This window comes from Elephantulus edwardii, unplaced genomic scaffold, assembly GCF_000299155.1.
Source record: "Elephantulus edwardii isolate Elephantulus edwardi_28Jun2011 unplaced genomic scaffold, EleEdw1.0 scaffold00510, whole genome shotgun sequence".
NCBI lineage: Eukaryota > Metazoa > Chordata > Mammalia > Macroscelidea > Macroscelididae > Elephantulus > Elephantulus edwardii.
The window spans coordinates 337223-354282 of record NW_006400260.1 but is presented as its reverse complement, the minus strand read 5'-3'; the positions used below and the strand labels follow the sequence as shown (position 1 = coordinate 354282).

Genomic DNA, 17060 nt, shown 5'->3' with positions numbered 1-17060 from the left:
ATATGTTGGACATGTTGCTAGAGAAGGACATAATACTTGGAAAGATGGAGGGATAGCACAGGAGAGGAAAACCATGTATAAGATGGGTTGACACAGTAACTGGGGTAATTGGAGCAGGTGTTTTAGAGATAGTGAGATAGGCTCAGGATAGGACAGATTTTAGAGCTATTGTACATAGGGTTGCTATGAGTCTCAAGCAACTTGATGGCACGTAACAATAACAACAAACAATACTTTGGTTCTTGGGGATGGTCTTAGAGAGTTCTGGTGGCCTAGTAGTAAGGAGCTGTGCTGCAATCTCAAAGGCACACAGTTCAAATCCTCTAGCTGCTCCATGGTTGAAAGATGGACAATCAATCTCCTCCCAGATGATTTACTGCATCTGAAAACCCACTGGAGGGTCAGCTATGGGTTTCTTCCAAGTGGACAACACACAGCAAGCAGTACTTTAGCACTGAGGATAACCAGTTGAGTATAAAAGCATGAACCTTCCTATTATAAGTATTTTAATCTAATGAGAAAGACATACTCTTTTAAAAAGAAAAGTAATTGAAATGCCATGTGACTGATGTTATACGCAGTTAGTGATTCTCAGTTCTTATTAAAGTTGATGCCTGTTCACATTCCCAAGACCAACTAAATAAAAACGTTTGGGCACAGAAGCTAGACATCAAATTTTTTTCCAACTCCTTGAGTAATTTTATGTGTAATTCAGTCGCTCCGTGGGAGATGGATGGGCAATCTCCTCCTGTGTGATTAACTGCCTCTGAAAACCCACTGGAGGGTCAGCTATGGGTCTGCTCCAACTCTACAGTACACAACAACAACAATCCAGATTAGAAATGAAAACCAAGGTGTGGGCTTAATATTAACCACCGTATCAGAGAAAGTTTCCTAGAGGATGTCACACTTGAGATAGGACATTAAGTATCTATGTAAGTATATAGTTATATAATACATAAAGATGTCTATAAGTTAATGTAATACATATAGTAGTGGTGTTTATGGGGAATAGAAAAGAATATTTAGATATAGTTAGAGATCCTGGAAGGTTTTAAGTAAGAGACAACTGGCTGAAATGTGAAGGTTTACAATAAATCCAGTAAATTCAGAGGGTAAGATATCAAGGAACAGTACCTATAGATGGACCTGCATAAGAAGTCAAGGCCCACATAGCAGAGATGCTTGGATTCACACTTACGAGTTCATTGTTAGTTTCTACCAAAGCATTTTCATTTCACTTTAATTTCTGTGGTTTTGGTTTTTTTTTTTTCTTTCTTTCTTTCTCTTCCAGTGGGACCTGGTATGCGAATCTCGGTGGTTAATATCAGTAGCTCAATTTCTTGTCATGACTGGGTCTTTGGTGGGAGTAGCAACATATAGTTATTTGACAGACAGGTGAGTGTCACTTTCATTTTCTTCTAGGCTGTTTACACTTTGATACATACTCTGCTTCATTTAATAAATGTTTGATGAAATCTATACATGTTCCTTTCCCTGAACTGGATGCTAAATTCTGTCTTTTTAGAGATATAATCTGGATATAATGCTTTATTTCTAAACTGGAAATTATAACTTTGTATGTCTATCTCTGCTTCATTGACTATGCAAAGGCATTTGACTATGTAGATCACAACAAACTGTGGCTAACCTTGAGAAAAATGAGAATCCCAGAACACTTGATTGTGTTCAGGCGAAACCCATACTTGGACCAGGAACTTGGACCAGGAACTTGGACCAGTCCTAAGAACAAAGAAAACACTGCATGGTTCAAAATTAGGGAAAGAGTCCATTAGGGATGCATCCTGTCTCCATACCTTTTCAATCTGTATGTGAAACAAATCATTAGGGAGGCTGGGATTTATGAGAAGTGTTGCATCAGGATTGGAGGAAGCTTCATCAAAAACCTGTGTTATGTAGATGATAGAACCTTGCTTGCTAAAACTGAGGAGGACCTGTAGCATTTGTTGCAGAAGGTCAAAGACTATAGTTTTCAATATAGGTTGGAGCTTAACATCAAGAAGACGAAGATCACCACTGGGCCAATTGGTAGCTCCTTGATAGATGGAGAAGAGATTGAGGTTGCTAACAATTTCTGTTTACTCGCCTCCACAATCTACACTCTTGACACCGGCCAGATAATTAAAAGATGAATTTTATTGGGGAAATTTATTGTCAGGGATATTTCCAAAGTGCTACAGCACTATGATGTCAGTCTAGAGACTAAGGTGCACCAGATCCAGGCCTTGCCTTTGAAATTACTTGTTACGCATCAGAGGCCTGGATAATGACTAAGGATAACAGAAGAATTGATGTCTTTGACTTGTGGTGCTGGAGAAGAATAGTGAACATACCCTGGACCACCAAGAGTACAAAAAGATCTGTCTTGAATAGGGTGAAACCAAGTTTCTCCTTGGAGGTAAGGATTTTGAAGCTCCATTTCACATTTTTTGGAGACGGGGCCAAGAGGGACCAGTTCTTGGAGAAGGACATCATGTTTGGAAGGGTGGAGGGACAGTGCAGGAGATGAAGACCCTAGAGAAATGTACTGACACAGTAACTGAGGTAATGGAATTAGGTGTGTCAGAGTCAGTGAGACTGGCTCAGAATAGTGCAAAATTCAGGGGCATTGTACATAGGGTCACTATGAGTCATGGGTGACTAAACGGCACATAACAAGTTGATAAATCTAGTATATTTTATGTAATAAATCTCAGTGTGATGAGTGAAGCAAGAAAAGGGACATACAAATTAGGATATTATAATGTGTGTGTGTATATACACACAGAATTAGGAAAGGATATTCAGGTAAATTCCAGGACATATTTTTCAAGCACAAAATCATCTTTTGCACAGAAAAAGAAAGGTTGAGACAGAAAGTACTGCGTTTTAAAAAAGCACAGAAAGATTTTTTTTTCATCTTGACCATGTTCTGACTCACCCAGGCACTCTAAGCTAAATTGTTAGCAGCACCTACAAACTGGTTGTAAGTACAACAGCTGCAATGCACATGATGGATGGTTATCTTTCTAAACTAGTGAGAGTCTGGAGCAATGAGGGTCTGATGATTTGTTAAGAAATAACGACGGTAACCTGGATCCTTACATTGATCGATCAGCTTTAATGTGACTTTTGTTACCACATAATAAAATAATGCAAAAAAAGTTCACATAGCTTAAGGAATTAAAAGTATGAGATTTCTCATTTCCTCAAAAAACTCTTTTTGGAGCAAGCAGTCAACCATTGTCATTTCTCAAGCATGTCATCCATGAGGGTACTTTTATGCCCTGAATTTTTAAATGCCCTGAACTTTGAAATGTGCTGAACATTCCTCAGCCCAATGCCATTTGTAAATAGGAACTCAGAACTTGTGACAAGGGGTGGATAAATTTAAAAAGGTTTAATACAAAACTAGTCCCAAGAGATGGCAGAAGATCAAGAACTACAGTCCTTTAGTATGGATTCCTTCTCAACATCAAGAAAACAAAGGTCCTCATCACAGGACCGACAGTCAACATTAGGATAGGAGAAGAAAGGGGTGAAGCTGTCAATGGTTTCATCTTGCCTGGATCAACAATCAGCACCCTTGAAGTCTCTCTCAGGGAGGAGTGATAGGGAATGGCAAAGGACACACTGACAAAGGAGATTAATCAGAACTGGCTTCGTCAAGCACTGTGGCAATTGGACAATTAAAACAGATTTTCAAGGAAGGGGGGGAAAAAGAACAAATTGGGGAGGAGGGTAGAGAAAATAGTGCAACAATGAATGAATGAAGACCCCAAATCTCTGTAAATGTTCATTAAAATTAATAAAATTTAATAATAAAAAGGAAAAAAATCAGCACCCTTGTTCTGGCAGTTGGGAAATCAGAAGACATACTGCATTGGATGAGTTTACCACCTCTCCAAAATACTTCAAGCAATGATGTTAGTTTGAAGACTAAGGTTAGCCTCACTCAAGTCATGGTCTTCTTCTCAATCACCTGCTTTGCATCAGAGAGCTGGACAATGACTAAGGACGACAGAAGCAGAATTGATGCCTTTGAGTTGCGGTGCCAGAGAGGAGTGCTGAATATCCCACGGACTGCCAAAAGAACAGACAGATATGTCATGGAGAAAGGGCAGCCAGGATGTTCTTGGAGGCACAGATGGTGAAACTGCATCTCACATACTTTGGACATGTAGCTAGGCAAGGCTATTCCTTGCAAAGGGAATGTTTGGCAAGATGGAAGGAAGATCAGTGGAGGAGAGGCAGACCATTAACGAGATGGATTGACATAGTGACTTTAGTGATGGACTCTAGTGTGTCAGAGACGATGAGGACGGCACAAGAATGGACTGGGTTCAGGCCTGTTGTTCACAGGGTTGCTATGAGTCATAATGACTCGATGACACCTAACAACAACGTAGACAGAAGTTAAGAGTATTCCAAAGTCCAGCTTTCCCAGATTTCTCTACCACTCCATCACGTTACTCCTCTTCCCCTCAGCACTCTCATTCCCGTCTATATCTTTGGGTTCTGTAACTAGCTGCAGAGACTTGGAAACCATCAAGGACATGCTCACATGGTCGTGGATGGTACAGGCTAATGCACATGGTTGCAGAGGTGAAGGAATGATGTGCTGGGTGTTTACAGACTGTCACCTGTGGTTTGTAGGCTCTCTGCTCTCGTAAGAGCTGGGCCAGGGCAGATGCAGTGTCCAGAGAGAAAAAGAACTTTCCAAGAGTATTCTTTTACTTGCGGTCTCAAGGCTATAAACCACACTTCTGAAAGAACTAAGGATAGTGACTTGAGACATACCTTCTAGTAAGGTGGGGATTCAGGATACATTCCACTTCAATCCCACCTTATTAACATGATAAATCATTTGCTCCAGAATAGGGTTTTAGACACAAAGGGGTTAGAATTTTCAAGACATATACAGCACATCCCCAAAAGGAGGAAGTACCATATTCCTTAATTTCTTATATCACAGGCCACTCTCCCTGGCTGTTCCAGTGATTGGCCCTTTCATACTTGAAGAATTAACTCCGCCCCCCTCCCCAATCATACATTAACAATAAGTTGCTGTAAAATAATTACTGATAACTACTTTTATTATTCACTTCCTACTTATCACTATTCTTAATAACTTCCTCCTTGTCTTTGGGAGGGGGAAGTTGCCATTTCCCTAATAACTACTCTGATTAGCAAATAATAACTGCTAATACTACTTGTTGTTACATGTTGCTGAATTGGAAATGACTCACAGCTGAACCTCCAGGTTTCAGAGGCAGTTAACCGCAGGTGAGACGATTGCCCAACCTTCTCTGGCAGAGCAGCGGGTGCACTGGAACCACATGCCTTAGGGATTGCAGGGAAGCTTCTTACCAGTAGGCACCAGAGCTCCCTTAGTAATAATTTTCCCCACATGCTTTTGGAAGGAGCTCAAGAGAACAACTAGGTCTGTCCTAGAGAGGGTGAAACCAAGTTGCTCCTTGGAGGCAAGGTTTTTGAAGTTCTGGCTGACATACTTTGGACATGTTGCCAGGAGGTACCAGTCCTTGGAGAGGGACATCATCCTTGGAAGAATGGAAGGACAGCCCAAGAGAGGAAGACCCTGATGAGATGGATTGACATAATAACTGAGGCAATGGGGGCAGGTGTGTTGGAGACAATAAGATTGGCTCAAGATAGGACACGGTTCAGAGCTATTGTGCATGGGGTTGCTATGAGTTGCAGGTGACGTGATGACACAATAACAACAAGCTGGGTAAAGGAAAAAGCAATATGTAATGAGTCTGAACAGATGCTGTAATTAATGAATTTTAATTAACATAAAACAAATTGAGAATGACTGGATGAAAATTCAACATGACCTATAAACTTTCACAATTCAAAAATATTAAAAAGTTAAAAATATCACACTCGGGTAAAAGTTTGCTGAAGATTGTCTTTAAATGGCTGAAGTGGTACATCGACAGAGAATTGCCAGAAATTCACATGGATTCAGAACAGTCTGTCAAATCAGGGGTTCCATTGTTAATAGAAGACAGATCTTGGATGAAAGCAGAGAATCCTAAAAAATGTCTACTTGTGATTTATGGACTATGTAAAAATACTGTTCCCTTGCTCTGTTAGGACAACAGCTTCTTCGTCTCAGTATAGGTTTCACATGAGCAGAATCAAGTTTTCTAGTCTCAGTGTTCACCACAATTTGTTGTGACCCACAGTCAAATGCCTTTGCATAGTTGATAAAATAGAAGAAGACATTCCGCATCTATATTAATTAGATGATCCAGGGTGGGACAAGCCACACCCAACAGCCTTAGAGTGGGAGGAGCTGGTAATGTCAAAAACCTAACCAATATGATTAAGGATAGGAACTTTCTTTCATGTGATATTAGTGCATGTAAGCAATGCCTAGTCAGGCAGGCCTATATGACGAAGTCTCATTAAAACCTTTTTTTTTTAAATTTAGGTTGTTTATTTTTCATTTCAATGAACATCTACAGAGATTTTGGGATTCCATTCATTCATTGTTGCACCCTTCTCCCCGCACAAACCCCTCCCCCCTCCCTTTTGCTCCTCTCCTTGAAAAGCAAAAGAAAAACTCCCTCATTGGTACACAATCCCCCCGCACCTCCCCAAGCCCCACCCCCTACCCCCAAATATAATCCACTCTGCAACCCTCATTGCATACTCCTACGATAAAAATAATGCCCTAAAATATAATACTTTTAGACTATTCTCTCCCCCATAGACTTCAAGGCCGTAAACATATTTCATCCAGTTTTTCTCATTAAAACCTTTTAACGCCAAAGCCCCAGTGATCTTGCTAGGTTGACAATTTGTCATGCATATTGTCACATATTAATGCTGAGGTCGCACTCCAGCCCTGAGGATCACAGGAGCTTCACGTTTGCAATCTCTAAGTCTACGCCCTGTGTTTCCTCCTTTGGCTGTAATTTTATCCTTTGCTGCTGATACTTATTTTGACAATCTTCATTGAGCAAATTCTTGCATGTGAGGGTGGTTTAGGGAAAGCCCTTTGAACCTGCAGTTGCTGTCAGAAGTGATGGTGATCTTGTGTGGTTGCAAACATTGTCGCAGCTGAGCTTTCTAACGACGCAATTGACCTCTACCTCCTTGTGGTTGGAGTAAGAAGTCTTTGCCAAACTTGGAACTTTGAAAGATGCTTCACCTAACTCTGGGCCTTTTATCAAGTTTATCACATGTTATTTTTGTCCTCAAATAATCTTACGTCTACTTCTCAGGTTTGGACGGAAGTTTATATTCAGATGCTGTTTGCTGCAGCTCGCCGTCTCAGCGACGAGTGTGGCCTTTGCTCCCACCTTCCTCGTTTACTGCGCCTTACGCTTCTTGTCCGGACTCTGTATCACAAATGTGATGATAAATGCTTTCCTCCTCAGTAAGTCAATAGTTTAGACGTCTTTTTATCCCTATGCCTGAAATTGGCCTTGAAATGACCTGTGGCCTGAAATGAATATGACCTCTGTGTTTTCTTCCAGCCTTTGAATGGACGTTGCCCAAATATCGGTCAATGGAGATGTCCCTGCTTTACAGTGCCGTCAGCCTCGGGAACATGCTCTTGGGAGGACTCGCTTTCGCCATCCAGGACTGGCGCACCCTGCAGCTGGCTGTTTCTGTACCTTGCTTTGTCCTCTTTGTGCTCTCCAGGTACAGACAAATCTCCACCTGGTTTGCTCTCATATAGGCTTGGATGAAAACAGGCAGGAGAGCCCTGACAGACAGGTTTGCTTGGTCCCTGACTTGCTTCTAAGACATGGAACCCCCATCTAGGCTCCCTGTGGTAACCAAGATACAAAAGAACTAGAATGACCCTTTGTCTTTGAGACTAGGAATTTTAACTAGTCATTGTGGTTAAACCTTCCCTTGTAAAGTCCACACAGTTACAATCACTGTTGTTAATAAGAAAGCACCATGTTGTCGGGCTGCTGGGTCCCATCCTTGGCCATGTCCACAGCCCCTGCTACACTTTCCCCCGCTGCTGCTGTTGCAGACCAAGGGTAAAGTATATTAATAAGTATTAATAACGAGACACAACACCAGGAATGTATGAGAAAACAGAGGCAAAACAGGAGGCAAGTAGTTCTCCAACAACTGAAGGGTCAGATTCCAGCTTCTCTGCACCTTTATTGAAAACTGCTGGGAGCAAATCACAAAGAGAATTCAATGCAAAGGAAGCTAAGCTCTTTCTATAGAAAACCTTATGCTTGACTTAGGAGGGAGGGGTTAGCAAATACAAAAATCCTGTAAATGCTTAAGGTTTGCCTTAATGCCTACCCCTGGAAACATCTAAAGTTTGCCTGAGTGCTTCAGGGTGAATTCCAGCTGGTATCCACGCCTCCCTCAAATCCTGAAATAGCATTTGGTTTATTACAAATATTTAGTATGAAATCTGGCTTCCTGTATCTATCCATTTCTTTGAGACTCTTCCTCTCTTGGACTGACCTTCTAATTTCCACACATGTTGTTATTTTCCAGACACTTGTCCCTTCTGATAACATGCCCAAGACATGAGACTACACATTGCTATTCTTATCCCAAGGAGCACTCTCAGTCCATTTCCAAGAGAGATTTACTTGTTCTTTTTGGCAGTTCGTTGTATATTCAATATTCTTCAGCAAGACCACAATTAAAAGGCAGCAATTTTTTTGTTGTGTTGTTGTTAGGTGCCATCGAGTTGACTGTAACACATGGAGACGCTGGGAATAATAGCTGAAACTTGGCTTTCCAGCACCGTCCCCATGAGCTCTGACATACTCAAGTCCACTGTGGCAATCACTGTGTCCATCTATCTTGATTACGGTCTTCCTATCTTTCTCTGAACCTCTACCTTCACCAGTACATCTCTCTCCCAAGACCAGTTCCTCCTGAGAACAAGCCCAAAGTGAACTACATGAATTTTCACCATCCTTGCTTCTGAGGAACACCGTGGTGTCACTTCTTTCAAAACAGTTTTGTTCTTTTGACAGTTCATAGAATGTTCAAGACTCCTCAGCAAGACCACAATTCAAAGTCTTTGTCAGTCTTCTTTATTCTCTGTCCAACTTTCAGATACACAGGAAGTAAATGAAAAGCCTTAGCTCAGACCAAGTGCACCTTAGTCTTCAAATTGACATCCTTGCTCTTTAGCACTTAGGAGGAGGTCCTTGACAGCAGATTTCCCCAAATGCAACGCATCTTCTGATTTCTTGACTACTGTTACTGTGAATACTGATTTTGGATCCAAGTAAAATGAAACATTGGCCACTTTGATCTTTCCTCCTTCTATCATGATGTTACCTATCGGTCCAGTTGTGAGGGGTTTTCTTTCCTTGATTTGAGATGCAATCCGTATTGCAAGCTGTAATCTTTGATCGTCTACATTAACTGCTTCAAGTGGTCTTCACTTTCAGCAAGTAAGGTCAGGTCATCTGTGTAATACAGGTTGTTGATGAATCTTCCTCCATTCTTGATGCTAAATTCTTCCTCATATAGTTCAGCTTCACAAATTATTTATTCAGTATATAGATCCAATAGATACAGAGAAAGGATATAACCCCGAATCACATCTCTCCTGATGTTCAAACATGCAGTGTTCCTTTATTTTCTACTGACAATTGCTTTTTTATCTATGTAGAAGTTTCACAGAAGCACAATTAAGTGTTCTGATATTTCCATTCTTCATAATGGAATCATAATTTGTTATGATACAAACAATCAAATATCTTTGCATCATCAATAAAACATAATTAAATATCTTCTTAGTATTACCTGCTTTCAGTCAAAATCCATCTGACATCAACAGTGATGTCCCTGGTGTCACAACCTCTTCTGAATCCTGCTTGGATTTCTGGCAGTTTCTGGCCATTTTTTAAAATGGTATTCGATAAGATTTTACTTGCATGTGATATTAGTAATATTGGTGGTTAATTTCCACATTCTATTTGGTAATCTTATTTGGTAATGTGAACAAATATGGATCTCTTCCAGTCGTTTGGCCAGGTAGCTATCTTCCATATTTATTGACAGAGACTGATAAAAGCATCTATTTCCCCAAACACTCACTGGTATTTCATCAATCCCTGAGGCTTTTTCCTTAATTCCTCCTAATTCTCCTTTATTGTTGTTGTTGTTATGTGCCATCGTGTCAGCTGTGACTCATAGTGACCCTATGTGCAATACCTCTGAATCCTGCCCTATCCGGAGCCAGTCTCATAGACTCTGACAAACCTGCCTCTGTTATCTCAGTTACCATTGTCAATCCATCTCATCTGAGGTCTTCCTCTTCTGTGCTGTCCCTCTCCCCTTCCAAATATGATGGTCTTCTCCAAGAACTGGTCTTTCCTGGCCACAGGTCCAAAGTATGTGAAACAGAGCTTCAATATCTTTGCCTCCAAAAAAATAAACTGGGTTTCACTCTCTCCAATACAAACCCACTCTTGGCAGTCAATACTCTTCTCCAGCACCACAACGCAGTCATCAATTCTTCTGTCATCCTTGGTCATTGTCCAGCTCTCTGATAATTAAGAAGATAATTATTATGATAATTATGTAATTATGAAGACCATGGCCTGGATCAGACACACCTTAGCTGACATCATTGCTCTGTAGCATTTTGGAGAAGTCCCTGACAATTCTACTGTAGTCCTTAATTTTTCATTTTCCTTTGTTGTTGTTGTTTAGGCGCTGTTGAGTCAAGTATGACTCCTAGTGACCCTATGAACAGCAGATTTGAATTCCCTCTTATCCTGTGCCATCTTCCTGACACACTAGAGCTCACTGTGAAAGTCACCATGTCAATTCACCTGGTTGAGGGTCTTCTCCCTCGTTAAACCTCCACCCTTCCGAATATCATATCTCTCTCCAAGGAATAACCCCTCCAAGCAACATGCCCAAAGTACTTGAGGTAAAGCCTCAGTATTCTTGCTTCCAAAGAACTCTCTGGGTGCTCCCTCTGACACTTATTTATTTGTTCTTTTGATAGTCCTTGGGCTGTTCAGTACTCATCTCCAACACCACAACTCATAGGTGTCAGTTCTTCTTCTGCCATCCCTATTCATTGTCCTGCTCTCAGATGCATAGAAAATAATTAAAAAGACCGTGGCCTGAGTCAGATGCACCTTCACCCTCAAAGTGACATCATTACTCCTCAATAATTTGGAGAGGTCCATAACTACTGACTTTCCCAGTGCTGTATATCTCCTGATTTCCTGACTGCTGGGACCAAGGGTATTAATTGTGGATCCAAGTAAGATGAAGTTGTTGACAATTTCAGTCTCTTCTCCATCCACCGTGATGTTGCTTGTTAGTCCAGTGCTAAGAATCTTTGTTTTCTTGACATTGAGATGCAATCCAAATTGAAGGCTGCATTTCTTGATCCTCTACAATGCCTCCAGTTCTCCTCATTTTCAGCAAGCAAGGTTGTGTCATCTGTATAACTCGGGTTTTTGATGAGTCTCCCTCCAATCTATATTCGTCTTCATAGAGTCTAGCTTCTCAAATCATTTGCTCAGCATACATATTAAATAGGTGTGGCGAGACAATACAACCCTGCTACATTCCCTTCTCAATGTTAAACCAACCATGCAGTGTTCCCCTGCTCTGTTCGCACAGCAGTCTCCTGGTTCAGGTATAGGTTTCACGTGAGCACAAGTAAGTCCTCTGGTATTCCCATTCTTCTCAATGTCAGACACAACTTGTTAAACTCCACAAATGCCTTTGCACAGTAAATAAAGCACAAATAGACATCCTTCTGGTATTCTTTATTTTCAGCCAGGATCCATCTGACATCAGCAATGATGGGCCTGGTGCCACGGCCTCTTCTACATCTTTTTTCTTCTTCTTTTTTTGCAAGGGATAAACTGATTTTATTGTCCATCATGTTAAATATAAGAAGGGAAAAAAATAAAAATTTTAGATAAAGAATATATGAATAGTAAACAGAAATCTAAGAGAAATAATTTTAGTTCCCCCTCCCCATGATATTAGGTTATCATCCATTTCAGGGCCTATGTCTGGCCTTTAGCGTAGGTTTTGTTCACCTGCCCTAAAACGAAGGTTTTCAGAGTCTGTCTGCTCCTCTTTTCTGGCTTTTAACAAAACGTTTGAGGTCTTCCAGGAAACTAATGCACTCTCGGTGCTCCAGGGCCGTGCTGACTCCACCAGCTCACCCACAAAAGTGTTGCCCACTCCTCGGTCTGCAAGGAAATCCATTCAGTGGTCATACGAAGCCCAGTCCAGGGAATCTGTGTTGAGGATCTACTTTATGTCATTCCAGACAGACTCATCAGTGGACTGAAAACTCACTTCCTTAATGGAGAAGATGTCACTCTCCTCTTCTTCCTGTCCAACCTCATCCTCCGGATAATGCCAGCCAAGCACAAGGGCCTTGTTGCCATCACTCTTTATAACTTCAACCACAGAATTAGGTGTTGAGGTCAGTTCAGGCTCTTGTTCCTCAACCTTCTGCCCTGTGAGGAGGACTACTCTCCATCAGATGTTGGCAGGATACCATTGTTAATGTTGAACGTGACCGTGATCTTTTTTTCTCCATTAACCTTCCGAACTCATTTAGCTTCTGTCCCTTTCACTTCTATCTCCCAACCTCCAGACATCTTGGGTAGGGACTTACGTGTCTGAGTCTTCTCTTCCTTTCTTTCGTCACTCAGGAATTCAACAAAAGCTTTGTCTCCTTTGGTGTGCAGCACCCCGCAGCCTCAGGAGCTGGGCACGCGGGGGCCACAGGAAGCCAGGCTCCTGCACTGAGCCTGCACGCACACTCTGAGCTGCCCAAAGGGCCTGGTGTCCAGCCGAGGCCCAGGCCCAGGCTGAAGCTGCCAGAGCTGCGGGGAGGGAGCAGCAGCGTGGAGTCCAGCAAGTGCAGAGCCCAGGGCGTGAGGCTCGAAGCTCAGCAGAGGAAGCATCACCGGGTGGTGGTGACCTCTTCAGAATCTTGCTTGAACTCCCGGCGGCAGTTCTCTATGTACTGTTCTGGCCATTTTTTAAAATGATCTTTCACAGTATTTTGCTTTCATGCGATACTAATGATACTCTTCTATAGTTTGCACATTCCATTGGATCACCTTTCTTGGGAATGGGAACAAATATGGACCTTTCCCAATCCATTGGCCAGACAGCTGTCCTCCAAATTTCCCGGCATGGACTGGTGAACAACACATCCAAGGCTGTATCTGTTAGTTGAAAGAAGTCAATTGATATCCCATCCATTCCTAGGGCCTTATTTGTGTGTGTTTGTGTGAATGGCTTCAATACAACTTCCACTTCCTCCTTTATTACCATTGGCTCCTGCTCATATGGTACTTCCTGAAATTCTTCAGTGTCAATCAGTTCTTTTTGGTACAGTGACTCTGTGTATTTCCTCCATCTTCTTTTGATGATTTCAGGGTTGTTCAAAATAGTGCCCATGGCAGCTTTCAGTATTGCAACTCGAGCTTTAAATTTGTTTTTCAATTTTCCTTTAATATCCTTAATCATTGTCCAACTTCCACTGCTTCCATATGAAGCAATTTACTATATGATGGCTAGGATTGGGTGCACCTTAGTCTTTAAAAGTGCATCCTTGCTCATTAACAGTTTAAAGGGGTCCTTAACAGAATATATGCTCAAGAAAGTGTGCTCTTTATTTTCTTAATTTTTGTTTTGTTGCATGTTAATTGTGAATACTAGTAAAATTCAATCCTTGACAAACCTTGCAATCTTTTCTGTTTATTGTTATGTTGTCTATTGGTCTAGTTATGAAGATTTTTGTTATCTGGATGCTACACAATCCATACTGAAGACTAGACTTTGATCTCTCTGCAAGAATTATAAGCCTTTTAAACTTCCTGCAAGTAAGATTATATTATCTTCATAATGGACGTTGTTGAGTCTCCCTCTAATCTGATGCCACATTCTTCTTTTTATAGCTCAGCTTCTCAAATGATCTGCTCAGCATATAGACTGAACAGATACAGTGAAAGAATAGAACCCTGACTGGCAGGTCCTTGATTTCAAACCATTTTATAGCATCTTGTTATTTTCTAATGATGGCTTTTGGTCTAAGTACAGGTTCCTCATGAGCACAGGTAGTGTTTGGAATTCTCATTTTTCAGAATTTAACCTATAATTTATTATTACTCACATGGTCAAATGTCTTTGTAGAATGAGTAAAATGCAATACACACCTTTTGTATTCTTTGTTTTCCACTAAGATTCATTTGATAATAGCAATAAAATCTTTCATTTGATAAGACAGAATCTAGCTTGAATTCCTGGCAGTTCTCTGTCAATGTATTGTTGCAACCATTTTTTAGTAATCTTCAACAAAATTTTACTTGAGTGTGATATTAATGATATTGCTCAATATTATTCACATTCTATTGAATATTTTGTTTTGGCATGGACATAAATATTATTCTCTTTGAGCCAATTAGCTAGGTAACTGTCTTCCATGTTTCTTGGCATAGATAAAATAAGAAACCTTAATTAATTTCTGGAGTCATAGTTTTTTGCCAGTTTCTTCTGGTAGCCTCTAAAACTTCCTTCCTTACCATTGGTTCTTGATCATATGCTATCTCCTGAAATCATTGTGTGTCGACCGATTCTGTTTGGCACAATGACTTGGTGTATTCCAGCCACTGTTTTTTGGTGTTTCTTGCTCATAGACTCCTTCAGTGTTGCCCTTCAGTCTCTCATCTGTTCTACAGTGCTTTCAGCTTGAGAAATGCTGAGTGTGTTCTTCCCTTTTGCTTTTCTATTTCTAGGTCTTTGTATATTCCTTTGCTCTGTCCTCTCATGCTGCCATTTGAAATCTACTTAGCACTCCTGCATTTACTCTTGTCACTTTAGCTACTCTGCTTTGTAGAATAAGTTTCTGAGTCTCTTCTGATATCTACTTTGAACTTTCTCTCACTTTTTTAGTTTTTTAAAGGATGCTTTAATTTTAATGATATATTTTTGATCATGTTTTTTCTTCATGATGTCTTTGGGGTTTTGGGTTTGGTTTTTCAGTTACAAGCTGCACTCTGTTACTATAGCACTTTCTTGCTCTGCCTTCTTAATTTTTATTTTTTTTAGTTGACCAACCACAAGTGTGCAGAAAGTTCTCTGATGGGTACTGCTTTTACAGTCCCCTGGTTAGTAGGTAAATTATAAAGGTCATTCAGATTCTGTTCTTTCTCTCTCTCTCTCTTTCTCTCTTTCTCTCTCTCTCTCTTTCTCTCTTTCATCATTTTAATGAGCATTTACAAAGATTTTGGATTTCCAGTCATTCATTACTGCACTTCTCTCCCCACCCAGCCCTCCCCACCCCCCAGTTCGCTCCTCTCTTTCAAAAGTAAAAGAAACACTCCTTCCCTAGTACACAATCCCCCTGCGCCCCTCCCACTGCCCCAAGTACATTCCACTATGCAACCTTAATTGTGGACTCTTGTGATAACCATAATACCCTATCATACATCGCTTTTAAATTATTCACTCCCTCATTTGTTCTCACCTTTTATAGCAACTTCTAAGCACTTCTAAGCAGCACAGTACACAGCACAGGGGGAGGAAAGACCACCTTTAACAATTATTTTCTTGATTGTAGACTTTCTAAAAACAAAACTTACAAAATGATAAAGCATGCCTTTAATAAGTGCCAAAGAACCACACAGACCCATCTCCACCTGTTTAAAGAACCAGTCCTCTGACATGTGGAAGCCTTGTAGAGTCCTTAATAACAAGATTCACCCGACTTGGAACAATTGCCCTGAGAAAGCCTTTCTCCAACACTCATTTGCTGACTCTTTGGACCACCTAGTCCTGCTGCCAGAATGGACAGCAATCATTCTGTTTCAGCCATAGGGACCTGTCATCAATTGTGGAAGGAATGATTACATTCTCCCCAGACCAGAACACAACCCCCTTGTTTCCAGATTGACATCTAAGACAGGTACATCCATCACCTGGACCTTGCAGATGGCATATAAATCTCACTCTGTGTCTCAATTTCACATGGCTACTGCATCCACTTTTCAAGGGAGAATATTCTGTCACCCTTGACTTGGAGCTTGTACTCCTGGACTGAGAAAAGAAGGTGCTGGAGTCCTCACTGCCTTCCATGTCGACCATGACAGTGGAGCAGAGTCAGTGGGGAATCATTAGCCAGGGAAGGTGGGCAGCTATGGTCAACTCTTGAGATGTATTTGATAGTATACCACAACTAGTCATTAGTGTTCAATCCACCAACTCTGTTCTTGAGATTGTTTTTCAATTTAGGTGGTGATGGTGTTGTTGAGAACTATCAAGTCCAAACTGACCCACAGTTAAAAGTCTAGCGGATTTTCAGGGGCAGTAAATCATACAGGAGGGGATTGACCAGCTTTCTTCTGTGCAGTAACTAGTGGATTCGAACTGTATGCCTTCAGGATTGCAGTGCAGCTTCTTACCACTAGGCAACCAGAGCTTCCTTAATTTAGGTGGGATAGATCCAAATTTTATTTTGGCTCTCATGGTTTGGTTTTCATTTTCTTCAGCTTCAGTTTGAATTTGTATATGAACAATTGATGGGCTATTCCACAGGCAGCCCAGGCCTTGTTACGAATGGTGAGCTATCTCTACTGTCTTTTTTTTTTTCAAAGATGTGATTCATTTGATCCTTACATACTCCATTTGGAGGGGAAGCTCTGGTGGCCTAATGAGGAAGCAGTTGCACTGCCAATCCAAAGGCAAGTGGTTCAAAGAAGAATGAGAAATCTCTTTGTCAAAGTTTAATTATGTAAACATCATTTATGTTTTTCAAAAAATATACTCACAATAAGAAACTGATTGATTTTATAAAATTATATCAACTCTGACCGGATTTCTATTGTTGTTTTGTTGCTATGTGCTGTCGAGTCCCTTGCGACTCATAGCGACCCTATGTACAACAGCCCAAAACTCTGTCCTGTGCCAATTGCACTGCCTCTGATACACCCATCCTGATTACCCCAGTCATTGAATCAATCCACCTCATAAAGGGCCTTTCCCTCCTGCGCGGTCCCTCCACCCTCCCAAGCATGATGTCCCTCTCC

The 17060-nt window shown here is 41.0% G+C and overlaps 1 protein-coding gene and 2 pseudogenes across 1 annotated transcript in view; 1 reads left to right on the top strand and 2 right to left on the bottom strand.

Moving 5' to 3' along the window:
* LOC102843543 (solute carrier family 22 member 9-like) overlaps positions 1-17060 on the top strand; it is a 56235-nt gene that overhangs the window by 1004 nt on the left and 38171 nt on the right. Inside the window, exons 2-4 of the mRNA XM_006903113.1 lie at positions 1295-1398; positions 7257-7411; positions 7512-7680. Coding sequence (XP_006903175.1) covers positions 1295-1398; positions 7257-7411; positions 7512-7680 — 428 coding nt within the window. The remainder of the gene's footprint in view (positions 1-1294; positions 1399-7256; positions 7412-7511; positions 7681-17060) is intronic.
* LOC102877006 lies at positions 12071-12932 on the bottom strand (annotated as a pseudogene).
* LOC102876608 lies at positions 15781-16119 on the bottom strand (annotated as a pseudogene).